At 33.7% G+C, this 12,715-nt stretch overlaps 1 protein-coding gene and 1 long non-coding RNA gene across 4 annotated transcripts; one reads left to right on the top strand and one right to left on the bottom strand.

Moving 5' to 3' along the window:
* The first annotated feature begins 2,342 nt into the window (after nt 1-2,342).
* Nucleotides 2,343-4,913, top strand: LOC127138559 (uncharacterized). The gene is made up of 2 exons (XR_007808805.1): nt 2,343-2,922; nt 4,591-4,913. It is a non-coding gene; the product is annotated as an uncharacterized LOC127138559 (long non-coding RNA).
* Nucleotides 4,914-7,666: 2,753 nt separating this feature from the next.
* Nucleotides 7,667-11,562, bottom strand: LOC127138557 (uncharacterized). 3 transcript variants are annotated; one of them, XM_051065033.1, is made up of 7 exons: nt 11,286-11,562; nt 10,905-11,021; nt 10,341-10,455; nt 9,464-10,138; nt 9,209-9,320; nt 8,638-8,682; nt 7,667-7,992 (listed from the first exon to the last, which is right to left on the bottom strand). In XM_051065033.1, the coding sequence occupies exons 2-6, from the start codon at nt 10,985-10,987 to the stop codon at nt 8,657-8,659; spliced, it is 1,011 nt and encodes a 336-aa protein (XP_050920990.1). In that variant the 5' UTR covers nt 10,988-11,021; nt 11,286-11,562; the 3' UTR covers nt 7,667-7,992; nt 8,638-8,656. The 3 variants fall into 3 exon arrangements, with proteins under 3 accessions (XP_050920990.1, XP_050920989.1, XP_050920988.1); XM_051065032.1 differs by having other exon boundaries at nt 11,195-11,522; XM_051065031.1 differs by lacking the exon at nt 11,286-11,562 and having other exon boundaries at nt 10,905-11,266.
* Between the last annotated feature and the right edge of the window lie 1,153 nt (nt 11,563-12,715).

Below are 12,715 nucleotides of genomic sequence, written 5' to 3'. Positions count from 1 at the left end.
TGAGGAAGATTGCTTACCCGAAAACCACGTGTCATGCCGCGAAAAATACCTGAGCGCATCGCACACTCGAAGACACAACAGAGTCGCCACCGAACTTTATTTATTCCAAAAGGAAAGGGAAAATATCTATAAAACCCAAGGGGGGGAGAAAAAGGATAAGAAAGTCAGTTATATAAGGGAAAGGTATTAACACCCCTCACATCTGTTGTCCTCAATGGAAACCATTTTGATTGTTCTTGTGCGAATGAGTGTTACTATCTAAAGGTTAATTGTGAATGGTAAAAGGGAAAAAATAAGTTTATTAATTAGTGTGTTCGCCAAGATTTCGAACCCTCGTGCCTACGTATTCTCATAGTGCAATGAGAAAATCAGAGCTTCGTAGTTCGTGGTAGAAAATACTGATGTGTTGGTTGCTTTTAGGGATCAATTATAATTGTGTCCTAGAAGTGTGTAGACATTATATGATTTTGATCCTTGTTCGGATGCTCTAAGATTTAAGTCAAAATGCTAAGGAACAGATTATAACAGTTCTTTTATGAAAAGAAAATAAACTTGTTTTGAAAAGGTTTGTGTGATAAAAGAAAAGAAATAGTTGATTGAATAGAAAAAGAAATTGCTTGTATTGAGAAAAGAAAGTTGCTTGACTTGAATTAAAAGAAGAAACTTGCTTAAATTGGGGAAAATGTTGTTTGAATTGTAAAAGAAAAGCAGTGAAATGAGGAAAGTATTGGGAAATGAGAAAGGAGTTGTATGTTTATGGTGAAAGTATTCTTTGGACCAAAGATTGTGTTGTTTGAATATATAGGGTAGGTGTGTGTGAACCAAAGAATGTGTAGCGTCGACCAATAGATGGTGTGCGCAATGCAGAATTGTAGGATTTTTCCTAGATCCAAGGATCAAGACCTACAAAATGGGGTTGCCATAACATGAAGCTCCACAGGGCAATGTATGAAGGTTTCCAGAGCATGAGACTCCACATGGAAATGCATGAGGTTTCCAGAGCATGAGGTTCCACAAGGAAAAATAAAAGAAAAGGGTTTTCTAGAGCATGAGGCTCCACAGGGAAATGCATGAGGTTTTCAGAGCATGAGGCTCCATAGGATAATGCATGAGAGTTTTGGTTCAGAAATAGGTGTTTAACCATGAGGTGATTAATCCAAAGAATGTATGGATGTCAAAAAGAATATTGTGTTTGGTCCAAAGAGACATTTTTTGTTGAAGAAGATTGTTGTAGTGTGATTGTTTTCTATGGAGAAGAAGATTTGACAGTTATTCAATTTGAATTGCACTAAAGTCTATGAATGAAGGTGAATACTTTGAACAACTGGGTCAGACGTCCCATATCCAAAGATATTCAGAATGAGGATAGGAATACTCCCTCTCATTCCTTCTCCACTACTTAAGGCTCGTGGCATACAGTTCGCATCACAGTTGGCAAGTGTTGATAAAAGAATCTTTTTGTTGTGATTGAATGATAAAACAATAATCCAATCTTGATATCCTTTTGTATTCAACCTCTTAACTGTGAAGTATTGTTTATGGGGGGAGAAGATTTGACAACTATTGCACTAAAGTCTATGAATGAAGGTGAGTACTTTGAGCAACTGGGTTAGACGCCCATATCCAAAGATATTCAGAATGAGGATAGTAATACTCCCTACCATTCCTTCTCCACTACTTAAGAATCATGGCGTACAGTTCACATCACAACTGACCAGTATTGCAAGAAGAATTTGTTGTTGTGCTTGATATCCAGAATCTTCAAAGTTTTCTAGGAGAAGCTTGAGTTGACTTGGGATCCAGTGTAGTGCAAGTATAAATCTAATCCCATCGAGTGATCATGAGACTTATGATCACTTGACTGAATATGGGAATCGGATAAATGTCAAGAGATTAATTAATAAAAAAAAACTTTGATCAATCAACCCATCAGGGATAGGATCAAGCTATGAGATACAAGCACATGAATTTTTATTAAAGGACTAGAATCCTAAAGAAAACAAAGTGTTAATCATGCATATAAATTTTTAGAAAGATCTAATCTAGAACTAAACTAAGTAAATACTAATTCAAATCTAATATGAATTGTCATGATTATTTATTTGTTTTTAAGTGGTGGATTAGAATCAACTAAAATCTAATGAATTTTCAAAGCATTTTCATATCAAAATAAAAAATATAAAAAAAGACAGTATTAACATGGATTAAAATGAGCTAAAAATGTATTAAAATGTTCCAAACAACATAAAATATTTAAAATAAAATGGTTAAAAAAAGATAAAAACTAGAGGCGGGGGTGCAGCTTGTAAATGGGGTGTGTTGCAAGCAAAGCAGTGTTGGGCTTGACTCAGAAGGCCCAAAGGATTGTTGTGGTTACAAGAGGGGGTGTGAAAGTGTGCAGTGGTGTGCATAGCACCAAGCCTAGGTCAAGGGATTTAGGCCACAACAGATAAGCCAAAAGAGGAGGGTGACAGATTCATCAATCTCACTTCAAAATCCATTCAGTTCCCTCATCCACTATGCCTAGCCACCAGAGTCCAGGACCTCGTCGCCCCGGAAATGGCCTCCGGAGGCGGCGGAGGTCCAAACACCCTCAAATTCACATCATCTGGTTTATTTTAATTCCCTCTTTCATAATCCCAACCTATTTTTCTTTGACTCCTCACCATCTCCCTAAATCGACCCAAACGAATTGTGAACCCTAAAATTCCAAAATGAAATTAAATGGAAGTGCAAGCTCAAATAGGACTCAAACCTTAGGGGTTTGGTTCGTCCACTGCAAAGCTACATTATGGTAACAACAATTGCATAAGCTAAAGAGGAGAAGGCGTGACACCTACTAACGAGGACGAGAATTTCCCAAAAATTTGTTGGAATGAAGAAGATGAAGCCAAACGATAATTCCAGAGAAACTTCGAAGAGGTAATTGGTTCAAACTTGCTTCTACACTGCTATCTTCTTCTTCTTCTCCAATATGTAGTATGTAGGTTTGAATGTGTGTTACTTTGTGATTGATTGCGTGAAAGAGTGAGGGAGTAGAGAGAACTATGCAGAGAGGTTGAGGATGCTCACAGAGTAAAAACAGAGAGAATTGAGAGAATTCTCAGTTTGGAAATTGTGATTGTGATGATGATTGAACCATGATTGAAAAGGAGAGTGGAATTTATAAGACTTGAGTTGTTTAACTGAAGGCAGGCTGGGCAGAGGTTTGGGAGGCATTAGGGCAGAGTTAAGTTCTAGTTAGATTGAAGGGAGAGTTTGTTTGGATTTTAATAGTGTTAGAAATTATGTTAGGTTCAGTTAGAAGGTTATGAAATTAATCAGTTAGTGTTAGTTTGGATGATGTTAGTGAAGAAGTTTGAATGTTCGTTAGGAGTAATGGTTGTTAGAAATTAATTGAGTTAAAGGTTAGTTTAGAATTAATTGGATTAGTTTAGTGTTAGTGACTGAGTTTAAGTTAGTTAGTCATCACGGTTAGGTTTCAGTTAGGAATGTTAGTTGTTAGTTCTAACACTGTAAATCCATTAGAAGTTGTTAGTTGAAACTGAGCTAGTTATTGAATTTGTTATAGTAGTGTAACTAGTGTTAGGATGAATTTGAAGTTTTGAAGTATTGTTAGAATGTGTTAGTTTTAGTTAAGATTGGAGGTTAGGAATGTGAATGAGTTGAATGGAAATTGAATTGATGTTTGGTGCTTGAAATGCTATGTAACTTGAGCTATTTTGGGACTGCTTGAACTATGATTGAACTAAATTGAATTATTGTTATGACATTATGGTATTGGATTGTTAGGTAAGTGCTATTGAACTGTTACTAGTTATTGAACTGTTGAGATTATTATTGAACTATTTGTGAAGGTTTTTAGGGTTAGTTGGAATTGTTAGAATGCATTAGGAATTGTTGGTTGGTTTGTCCAATTTATTGATTAGATTGATCCTAGCTGCGGTTGCAGACGAGGGGTATTTTGACCTTGAACAAGTGAAGGAAACCAAGTTACTTGCTAATTAGGGTACATAACATGAGACTGGTTTGGGCGCATCATTGGAGCTTGCTGAGGAAACTGGATTTGCACATGGACAGGATGTTGGCCCTAGAGCTGTAAATGCATGTGACATTGTATTTTGCCATTGAGATTGTACATTAGGAGCCATGGGAATGTGATATTGTATATGAGGTTGAGAAGGATATTGAATTGGAGCACTAGGTTGAATTTGTGGATGTACTTGAGGTTGAGGAACAAGATATTTCTAAACTGGTTGCTTTTGGATAGTTTAGTGAATCATTTAGGAAAAGGTAGGTTAGGGAGGGTTAACCATTGATATGTTGATGATAAATAGAGTTGTTAGATATTAAATGTAATTATGGTTGAGTAGGTTAATGAATGGTTTAATGTGATTTTGATATATGAAATGTTGGTATGTATTGCCTTGTGAGTTGATTCTTAAGTGTTTGGATTGTGTATGCAAGTTGATTCATGCACCTTGTCTTGACATTTTGTGTTGTAATCATGCTTTGAATTGGATGTGTCTTTGGTTATGTGTGCCTATGTATATGGTATAAATTTTGATTGTGTCTGTGTATGAATTGCAGGGCTTGGCATGGAATGGTACAAGTTGGCAAGGCATGGTGATTAAGAGGTTTTGGAATGGCATGAAAGACTTGATGCCACAAATGGAGAATCCAATGGTATGAAGACTAAAGTAGGCTAGGGGATGATTAGCTTGACTTTGGTCAACTGTTTTACCAAAAATTCAATAATTGATCAAAAGTCAACCTAGGTCAAAATTAGGGTTTTCTTTGTGTGTGTGCTTTATAAATTTGGATTTTGTAATGTATTTTTGGTGTGTTGACCATGAATTATCCTTGTATGGTTGTAATTTGTTTTCCAAGCAATGCAAATGTTTTTCCCTCCATTTTCATGAACTTTGAATTGTGCTTGAATGACCATGAAATGAATTGAATCTTGCCTTTCCCTCTAAAATCCAAGGTTTGAATATTTGAAAATGAATTAATCTCGCGTTTCCCTCCAAAATCCAAGCTTTGAATATTTGAACTTGTATTGTCCTCTTGAATGAATCTTTTGAAATTTGAATGAAACTTGATCTTGAATTAGAACATGGATCTTGAATCTTGTATGAACTACAATGCCTTGTCTTATATCCAAACCAAACAACTAATGGACTACTGGATTGAAAAAGGTCCATAAATAGATTAATCAATCAAATATGTATTCCATTGTTGACCATTGTAATACTTACAATCCCTGATTAAATGCAATATTAAGATGCAACTCACATGATCCATAGGTGCCAAAGATCAAGAATTAGGGTTTCATGGTCTTGAATTCAAGAGAATTGTCATCATTAATCAATGTATCATAGGATGCCCTAGATTTGGATCTTAAGAAAACCCTAACTCCGTGTTGATCATAAACATCAAAAAGCCTTTGAATCCTGATGTTTACTTCAAAAAATGTAATGGTAGAATGAATGTATTATGATGCTAATGAATATGCATATGAACCATAGACCAAAAGTCAGATGAAGTGAAAAAGGGAGGACAAATTTTGGGGTATGACACCATCGACTTGAAACCACCCTCTCAACCTGTAAAAATAAAAAGTGCTTTGTAGAAGTTCAAGCCTACATCGAGTGACAACTCAACGGTGTGGTCTCCTTCGTATTTTGAACATGTTGATAAAGTTTTTCTAGACTCACCAACTCCAAAATCTCTAAAAAATGTGTTTTCAAAGGAGCTCACATTAGCAAACTACCTCCTACGCCGCCTCCACCAAAGATTTCATTCATTGACGAGATGCTGGTTTTTATGCACAAATACATCGAGTGGATCATCAATGTTGATGGGGATGGTGACTGTGCATACGAGTTGTTTCGACCTTACTCAATAAAAGAGAAAATAATCACACACTTGTCTACTATCAATTTACCCAAGAGTTAAGGACTCATAAAGAATCATACACACGACTGTACGGAGAGGAAGAACATTTTGATGAAGTTTATGAGTCTCTTGTCCCTTGCCTTAATAGACTGGCAACGGAGGAAAAATGGATGCGCTTCCCTGAAATGGGTCACCTCATAGCACGTGCATATGATAAGGTGTGTGTTGATCTTACACGATACGGTTTTTCAAAAACCTTTTTCCCATTGCGTTTCGTCCCCGCTCAAAATCCAAATGATTGTATTATGTGTATTGGATGACTTTCAAAATCACGGAATTTTATTCAAGTTTATTTGAAATCGGGATGCCCTATACCACTTACATCACCATAGTGGACGACTCATTCAACAACAACAACAATAACCGAGACTTAGACGAACCATTTTATGGGAAGAATGCAAGAGTTCTAGAAATTGAGCAACATTGAAAGAGAATCAAATTCACAAAATTCAAAGGGGGTATCGTCCATAGATTTAGCCAGTGACAAATGTTTCGATTCATTTTAATCTCGTATTTAGCCGGACAAATAAGTGTATGTAATTGTGTCTCAATATTAATGAAATGTATTTTATTCAATTTGTCATATTGTGTCTTAATACATTTTTTATCTTTCCCATTACAACATTTGTTAATTTGTAAAAAAAAGGTTTTGTTTCAAAGGTTTTGTTTTCAAACCTGTTCAAGAGAGGTTGCAGAGATGCGTCTCCGGAACAAGATAATATAGGCTGCAGAACCAGAGATATATCTTCGGAATCAGCATGACAGGTTTTGAATGCTTCACAATTGTTTACACAAACTGAAAATGTCTCAAATGTCACAAATAAACATCAACTGATATGTAGCGAATGTCTCCTTCTCCAACGCAATTTTTGGGCAAAACTCTAAACTCACCGAGTACACGTCTCTTGTAGATAAATACAGAATATATCATCTCCTACCTTACGGAGACAATGGAAGAATTGTAAAGCTCAAGTACCGTTCACTATCGATTGACAACAAATGAAAGATTGAGTTCAACAACTTTGAGCTCAAGATGGATAAAGATGTAAGGGCTATGTGAAATATATTTTTCTGTTTCAAAATAAAAATTTCGCTCGAGTTGAAAGCGACGATTCCAAAATCGATCGAAGATATGAAACGTTCACCTGGATATTGAAGTGTAGTGTTGCATTTTATATTAAAACTATCTATATAATATTTATTTTATGTTATGAATGTTAACTTTATTTTGTCAATTTACATGTTTTTGGTGTCGGCTTCTAGTACTGGTGTGCAAATGTTCCGAAAATGTTTCTACAAAAATATTCTAGTAATGCATCTTCGAAATTAAATAAACTCAACTTATAGAACGTCACTTAAATGTACATTTGATACATCCGAATATGCATCTTCGAAACCGAGGGGCATTTTAGAATTTTTGTTTGATACCTAAGAAATATATAGAAGGCATTAAAAAGCTCTTTTTGATTATTCCACCGTATTCCTCCGTGGCTCCATGTGGTTAGTCAAATTCATCCTTTATTCTCAAATATATTTTTCTTCACTTTTCCTTCACCGAAACTATGGTGTTTGTTTAATGAAAGAGATTAAATTCATTGCAGCAGTTAGGGAGGGCCAGAGGTGAAGTAAGAAAAGAGAAATCATTGCAATTAGTTAAGGTGCAGCAGTCCACCTAAAAAAAAAAGTATACGCCATTACCCACCGAATCTTGTCACATGAACATCTTTCAATTCCTTGCAAGCATAGTGGAAGTTACTACATTAAATAAAACATTATATGATGAATGTATATACACTTATAAGAGACACCTATCCTATTCCTATCCTTGTAGAAAGGAGGTTGATAATGGTTATCATGTCGGCTTCCACACACTACACATGTATGAGTAAATTCATTCAGCTTAATCTTCTAATAATAACCACTAAATATAATAAGATGATACTGATTGGTTGGTTGCCCTTCACTGGTCCCTTTTTCCTGCACATGAAAGTATCTCAAACACCTAGTGACCTTTTTATCCATCACCATCAACACCTGCAAAACCACAACATCCATCCATAATCATGCCTTCAAATCTTAGAAAATGTTTCATTGACCAATTTATTTAAGCCTTCTACAAATTATATAATATTATAATGAATTGATTCTTTTCTAGGACCAAGACTTTTTTTAATTAGTACAGTACATATTAAGGTTTTCAAACACCCAGTAACCTTTTGACTCTGCCTATTAAATACTCATACTCTTTATAAATGTTTTATACATAGATATATAAAACTAGTAACCTTTTGATTTTATTTCTTAAAAAATAATAAACGAGGTCCTAAGAGAAGATATAAAAAGATTTTTCAATAATCTTCAAACACAAACAAGGCTAGCAGCTATAAATTATTTGTGAGGTCCCTATCTAATAGCTGCAAAAGTCAATTTTTGGCTGAATCTCTGCTACGTTTGGGCAGCAGATGAAGGAAACGTCCATAAACTATTTTGCTGGTAAACAAACTACAGTTCACAACAATCAATCTGAAGAAAAAGAATATGTCACTGTTTCCAACTATGTTTTAAGAAAAACGGAAATATATGGATGTTATCATACACCATAAACATACATGCCCCTATTTTTAGATTATTTTTATTTATCCATAATAAAATTACAAAAACATAAGGTTTTGGAAATACCTCTTGAAGCAGTTTAGCCTCATGTTGAATAAAATACAAAGGGAACTGCGGAGAAGGGAAAGAAAATATTCATAGTTAGCAATGACTAATACAGAAATAAAGAAAACAGAAGTGTAATAAAAGCTCAGAAGACTAAAATGATTAATCTATTGGCAAAACATGATTGGCAGCATGCAACAAGATAGAAGCAATTATGTGCAAGAGGAAACCGGAGAAGAGGGTGTCTTACTTGCCAGATATCTAAAGGAGAAAGATACTTAGTTAATCACAACATTGCATGATTGATTGGTTTCAAAACAACAAGGACTATCGTTTTGATACCAAAGCTAATTGCTTTAATATTTGTTATAAAAATCTTAATAATGAGAGTAAAGCTTTCTAGAAAAGGGCTCTTCTTAATGGTAATGCTACAGTATCATAATAATGAGAATAAAGCTTTGCAGAGTAAGAACATGAGAATAAAGCTTTACAGAGTAAGAACATGAGAATAAAGCTAAAATAAGCGCAAATCAATACATATGTGATTTTGTGCTGTTAAGAATCTTTAAGGAGCAGGAAACTGAAAGCTTACCAAGGAGAAAAATGATAATCATTAGAGCAAGTGTAACTTTAAGAGAACGGCCGCGTCGCAAACGTAAGGGACTTTGAAGCTTTCTTTGGCATAAACCAATGCGACCAAAAAGCTGCAGAGTACAGAAATCAGTAAGCATTTACTTGTAAGGACACGTTACATGAATGATGTGATTAGTGGGCAGGCAAGGTCGAAGAAATAAAATTCCTATCTTCTTTTACATGTCTCTTTCTAAAAATTGATCATAGATCTAACCTGATTGAACATATGAACTGCTCGCATGGCCTGAGGATATTCTTCAAATTTTTGTTTCCAAAAGAGTGGTTTGATTCCTTTATCTTTAGGGGTGGCATCAACGGTCTGTGTGAGTTTATTCCTCTGCTCATCTTCATTGGCAATTACAATTCTTAAAGCAGCATAATTTGGTGGAGGACTCCATGTCTTCCTTGTACTAGTTGTTATATCTGTTTGAGAAACTATATCATCACTATTTCTAGAAATGTCATCTGCTTTTATTTCTATTGCATAATCTCTGCCCTTGTTAAAAGCAATAGCATCCATAGACGCCTTTTCATTTGTAGAACTATCATAGCTGCAAAAAGCATTTACAATTTTATCTTCTTTGTTGACTTGTTTCTGCCCAAGTGAAATTTTTGTTGAAGGAGAAACATCCATGCATTCATCTTTAGTGCTTTGGATTATCTCGCAGGTTCCAGATAGAAACGCGGCAAAATCATCTCGCTCGTCTTCATCAAGATTCACCCACCGAAGGGGTTGCTTACCTTCCTCAATATAAAACTCCCTCAGAGTTACTTCAACCTGGGAAATTTGGCTTTCCATGACAGAAATAAACTGCCTGTGCCTAGTGGCTCTATTGTCATCACCAAGATGTCGGTAGCTTAGCCTGACAGCTTTCTCAAATTCTTCCAACTATTTCACAATATTGAAAACCAAAAATCAATAAAAAAAAGAATAGCAAACGAATATTCGAAGAGGAACACTCGGTTTAAAGTGATAAAACGACAAACAAACAGCTAAGAGGTGGCTTATCTGCGAATCTACAATAATAAAACATAAAGACATCCGAGGAAAAATCAAAATTATATAAAGTAGTATATTAACATAAACATACCTGCCATTTTGCAGTACCTAAAGCAGTTTGAAGCTCCCTGCATAATTCATTCAAATCCACAGTATTCGACCTTTCTCTCCTCTCTCTTAACCATGCTCTATATGCTGATTCCATTCTGGATAAATAAATAAATGAAATGATTGTAAAACAGTAACTCTTCTAGTATGAACAGGCACTTAACACATGATCATTCTACCTCCTAAATGCACAATCACTCAAACAACATGATTACTCTTCATCTGAGATCTTCAAAAGTATAAACTCAGCACTAGTTTCAACTTTTGAAATAAGCGATAACCATAATTCAAATTTCACAAGCAACCATTTGCATGTACTAAAGAGGAAAAAAAACGAAGTTCAAACCTAATTTCACTACCATCAGTGTTAAGAAATTCCGTAAATTCTTCAACAAAAAAAATCACAGTACCATAACAAAAGATGCAAATACACTAAAATCGATCCACAATTTAACACCACGAAATTCGAAGAACTAAGTGACGAACTCAATTCGAAATCACCGTAAAACGAAAAGTGTGAATTGAAAATAGGAATTGGAAAACGTACATATCAGCTGATTCCTGCACCTCCTCCGCTGCAGAGAAGAAAGTATCTTTCCGCCATAGATCGAAACTATTAGCTACCAGCATCTTCAAAGCAACGCAAAAACGAAACCGAGAAAACCTAAAACGGAAAAAGAATAAGAAAAATAAACTCCGAATCGTTCCAAGAGAGAAGGAAACTCGCAAACGAAGCTATAACACGTGAAGAACAACGAGAGTAGTTAGTCAGGTTCTTCTCTCTCTTCTCTCTCCAGCGAAACAAAGCAAAAGAAGAATGAAGAGAGAGAAAGTAACCTCCAGAGAAAGACGTTTAAGCGAACCCTTCTCTCTTATGGAACCACTTCACCTTTTTCGGTTGGTTTTGATAGAGTATGGTAATACTCACAGTATCTAAAATACTCGAATCATCAAATATTTGCCACGTGTGGGGTTTTATTTATATAAAAATTGAGATGTGACGTGTTCGGGTTTTATTTGAGGTGTATGGTAAGGGTTATGTGGATGTTTACAGAGGAGTGAAAAGTGGAAGAAGAATGATGGTGAGGGGAGAGAAAGAAAGAAGAGAAGCGTCGGCGGTTGGAGAAAGAAAAGGACAAGAAGAGGCCAGTGCGTTTATAGTTGTTGCCTCATTGATTTATCAAAGCATTTCCAAAGCTGTTTTTTTTGGTGGCTAATATTTCAATTATAATGCTCTGTTATATTTTGTTTTATTGTTTTTCTAAAAATATTATGCTAACCAAATATTCTTCTGCCATTTCTAACACATCATTTATCTACCATTAAATTAATACCGGGACGAAAAACTAATTCAAACCTGATAAAAATATTTAAGCAGATTTTAGTTTGGATTCTTTTGAATATTTTATTTTTATGTTTTGATTCTTAATTATTTAAATTCAATCACTTGATTATGATTTGACTGAATGATTATTTAAAAGCTTAACTTATATGAATGTGGTTTAACGTTTTTTACATAAATTAAAAATACAATAATATTTTCATAAAACATTGTATTTTTATTAAACTAATTTTATTAATATATTAAAAATAATAATAATTAAATGACACATTTAAAAAAAATAGCAATTACTTTTTTTACATGAAAATGATATTTATTTTAATAACAAAAGTTTTTCCTAAAACAACAATCATTTTTAAAAGTTTAAGAGTCCGTTTGATGCTGAAAATGATAGATATATAATAGGATATAAAGTAGAATAAAGATATAATATATATAAATATAATAAGATTTATCATATCATATGTTTGATTCATATATATATATAGAGAGAGAATAAATTTACTCTTATAAGACAATTATATTTTTTTCTATAATAACTTATAGAATATTTTAAAATTTATAAAATTGATAAAAAAATAATAACCTTATATAATAAAAAAACTCATTAAAACTACTAAGTAAACAATTTTAGTTTTTTTAAAAAGATCATAAATTCTATTATATATATATATATATATATATATATATATATATAATTACAAAGTTACCCTTATAACAAAATCATATATATTTTTTAAAAGTTGTTTATTAATAATATTTTAATTTAATATCAAATAATATTTATTTATATTTTACCTTATTTAATTTTTTATTTTAAATTATATTTTAAATATTTAAATTAATATAAAAAAAATTATCACATTCAAGATAAAATTTGAACTAATTAGACATAATAAGATAAGTTTTAAGATTAACTCATCATATCTTAACTATGCTCATTTTCAAGATAAAATTTTATCGTATCTTGAGTGAGATAGGATAAGATACATATATCATATCTGGTCTCTTATCCT

The sequence above is a fragment of the Lathyrus oleraceus genome, chromosome 4, assembly GCF_024323335.1.
Source record: "Lathyrus oleraceus cultivar Zhongwan6 chromosome 4, CAAS_Psat_ZW6_1.0, whole genome shotgun sequence".
NCBI classification, from domain to species: domain Eukaryota; kingdom Viridiplantae; phylum Streptophyta; class Magnoliopsida; order Fabales; family Fabaceae; genus Lathyrus; species Lathyrus oleraceus.
Note: the sequence above shows the minus strand (reverse complement) of the source record. Positions and strands in the feature narration are given on the sequence as shown.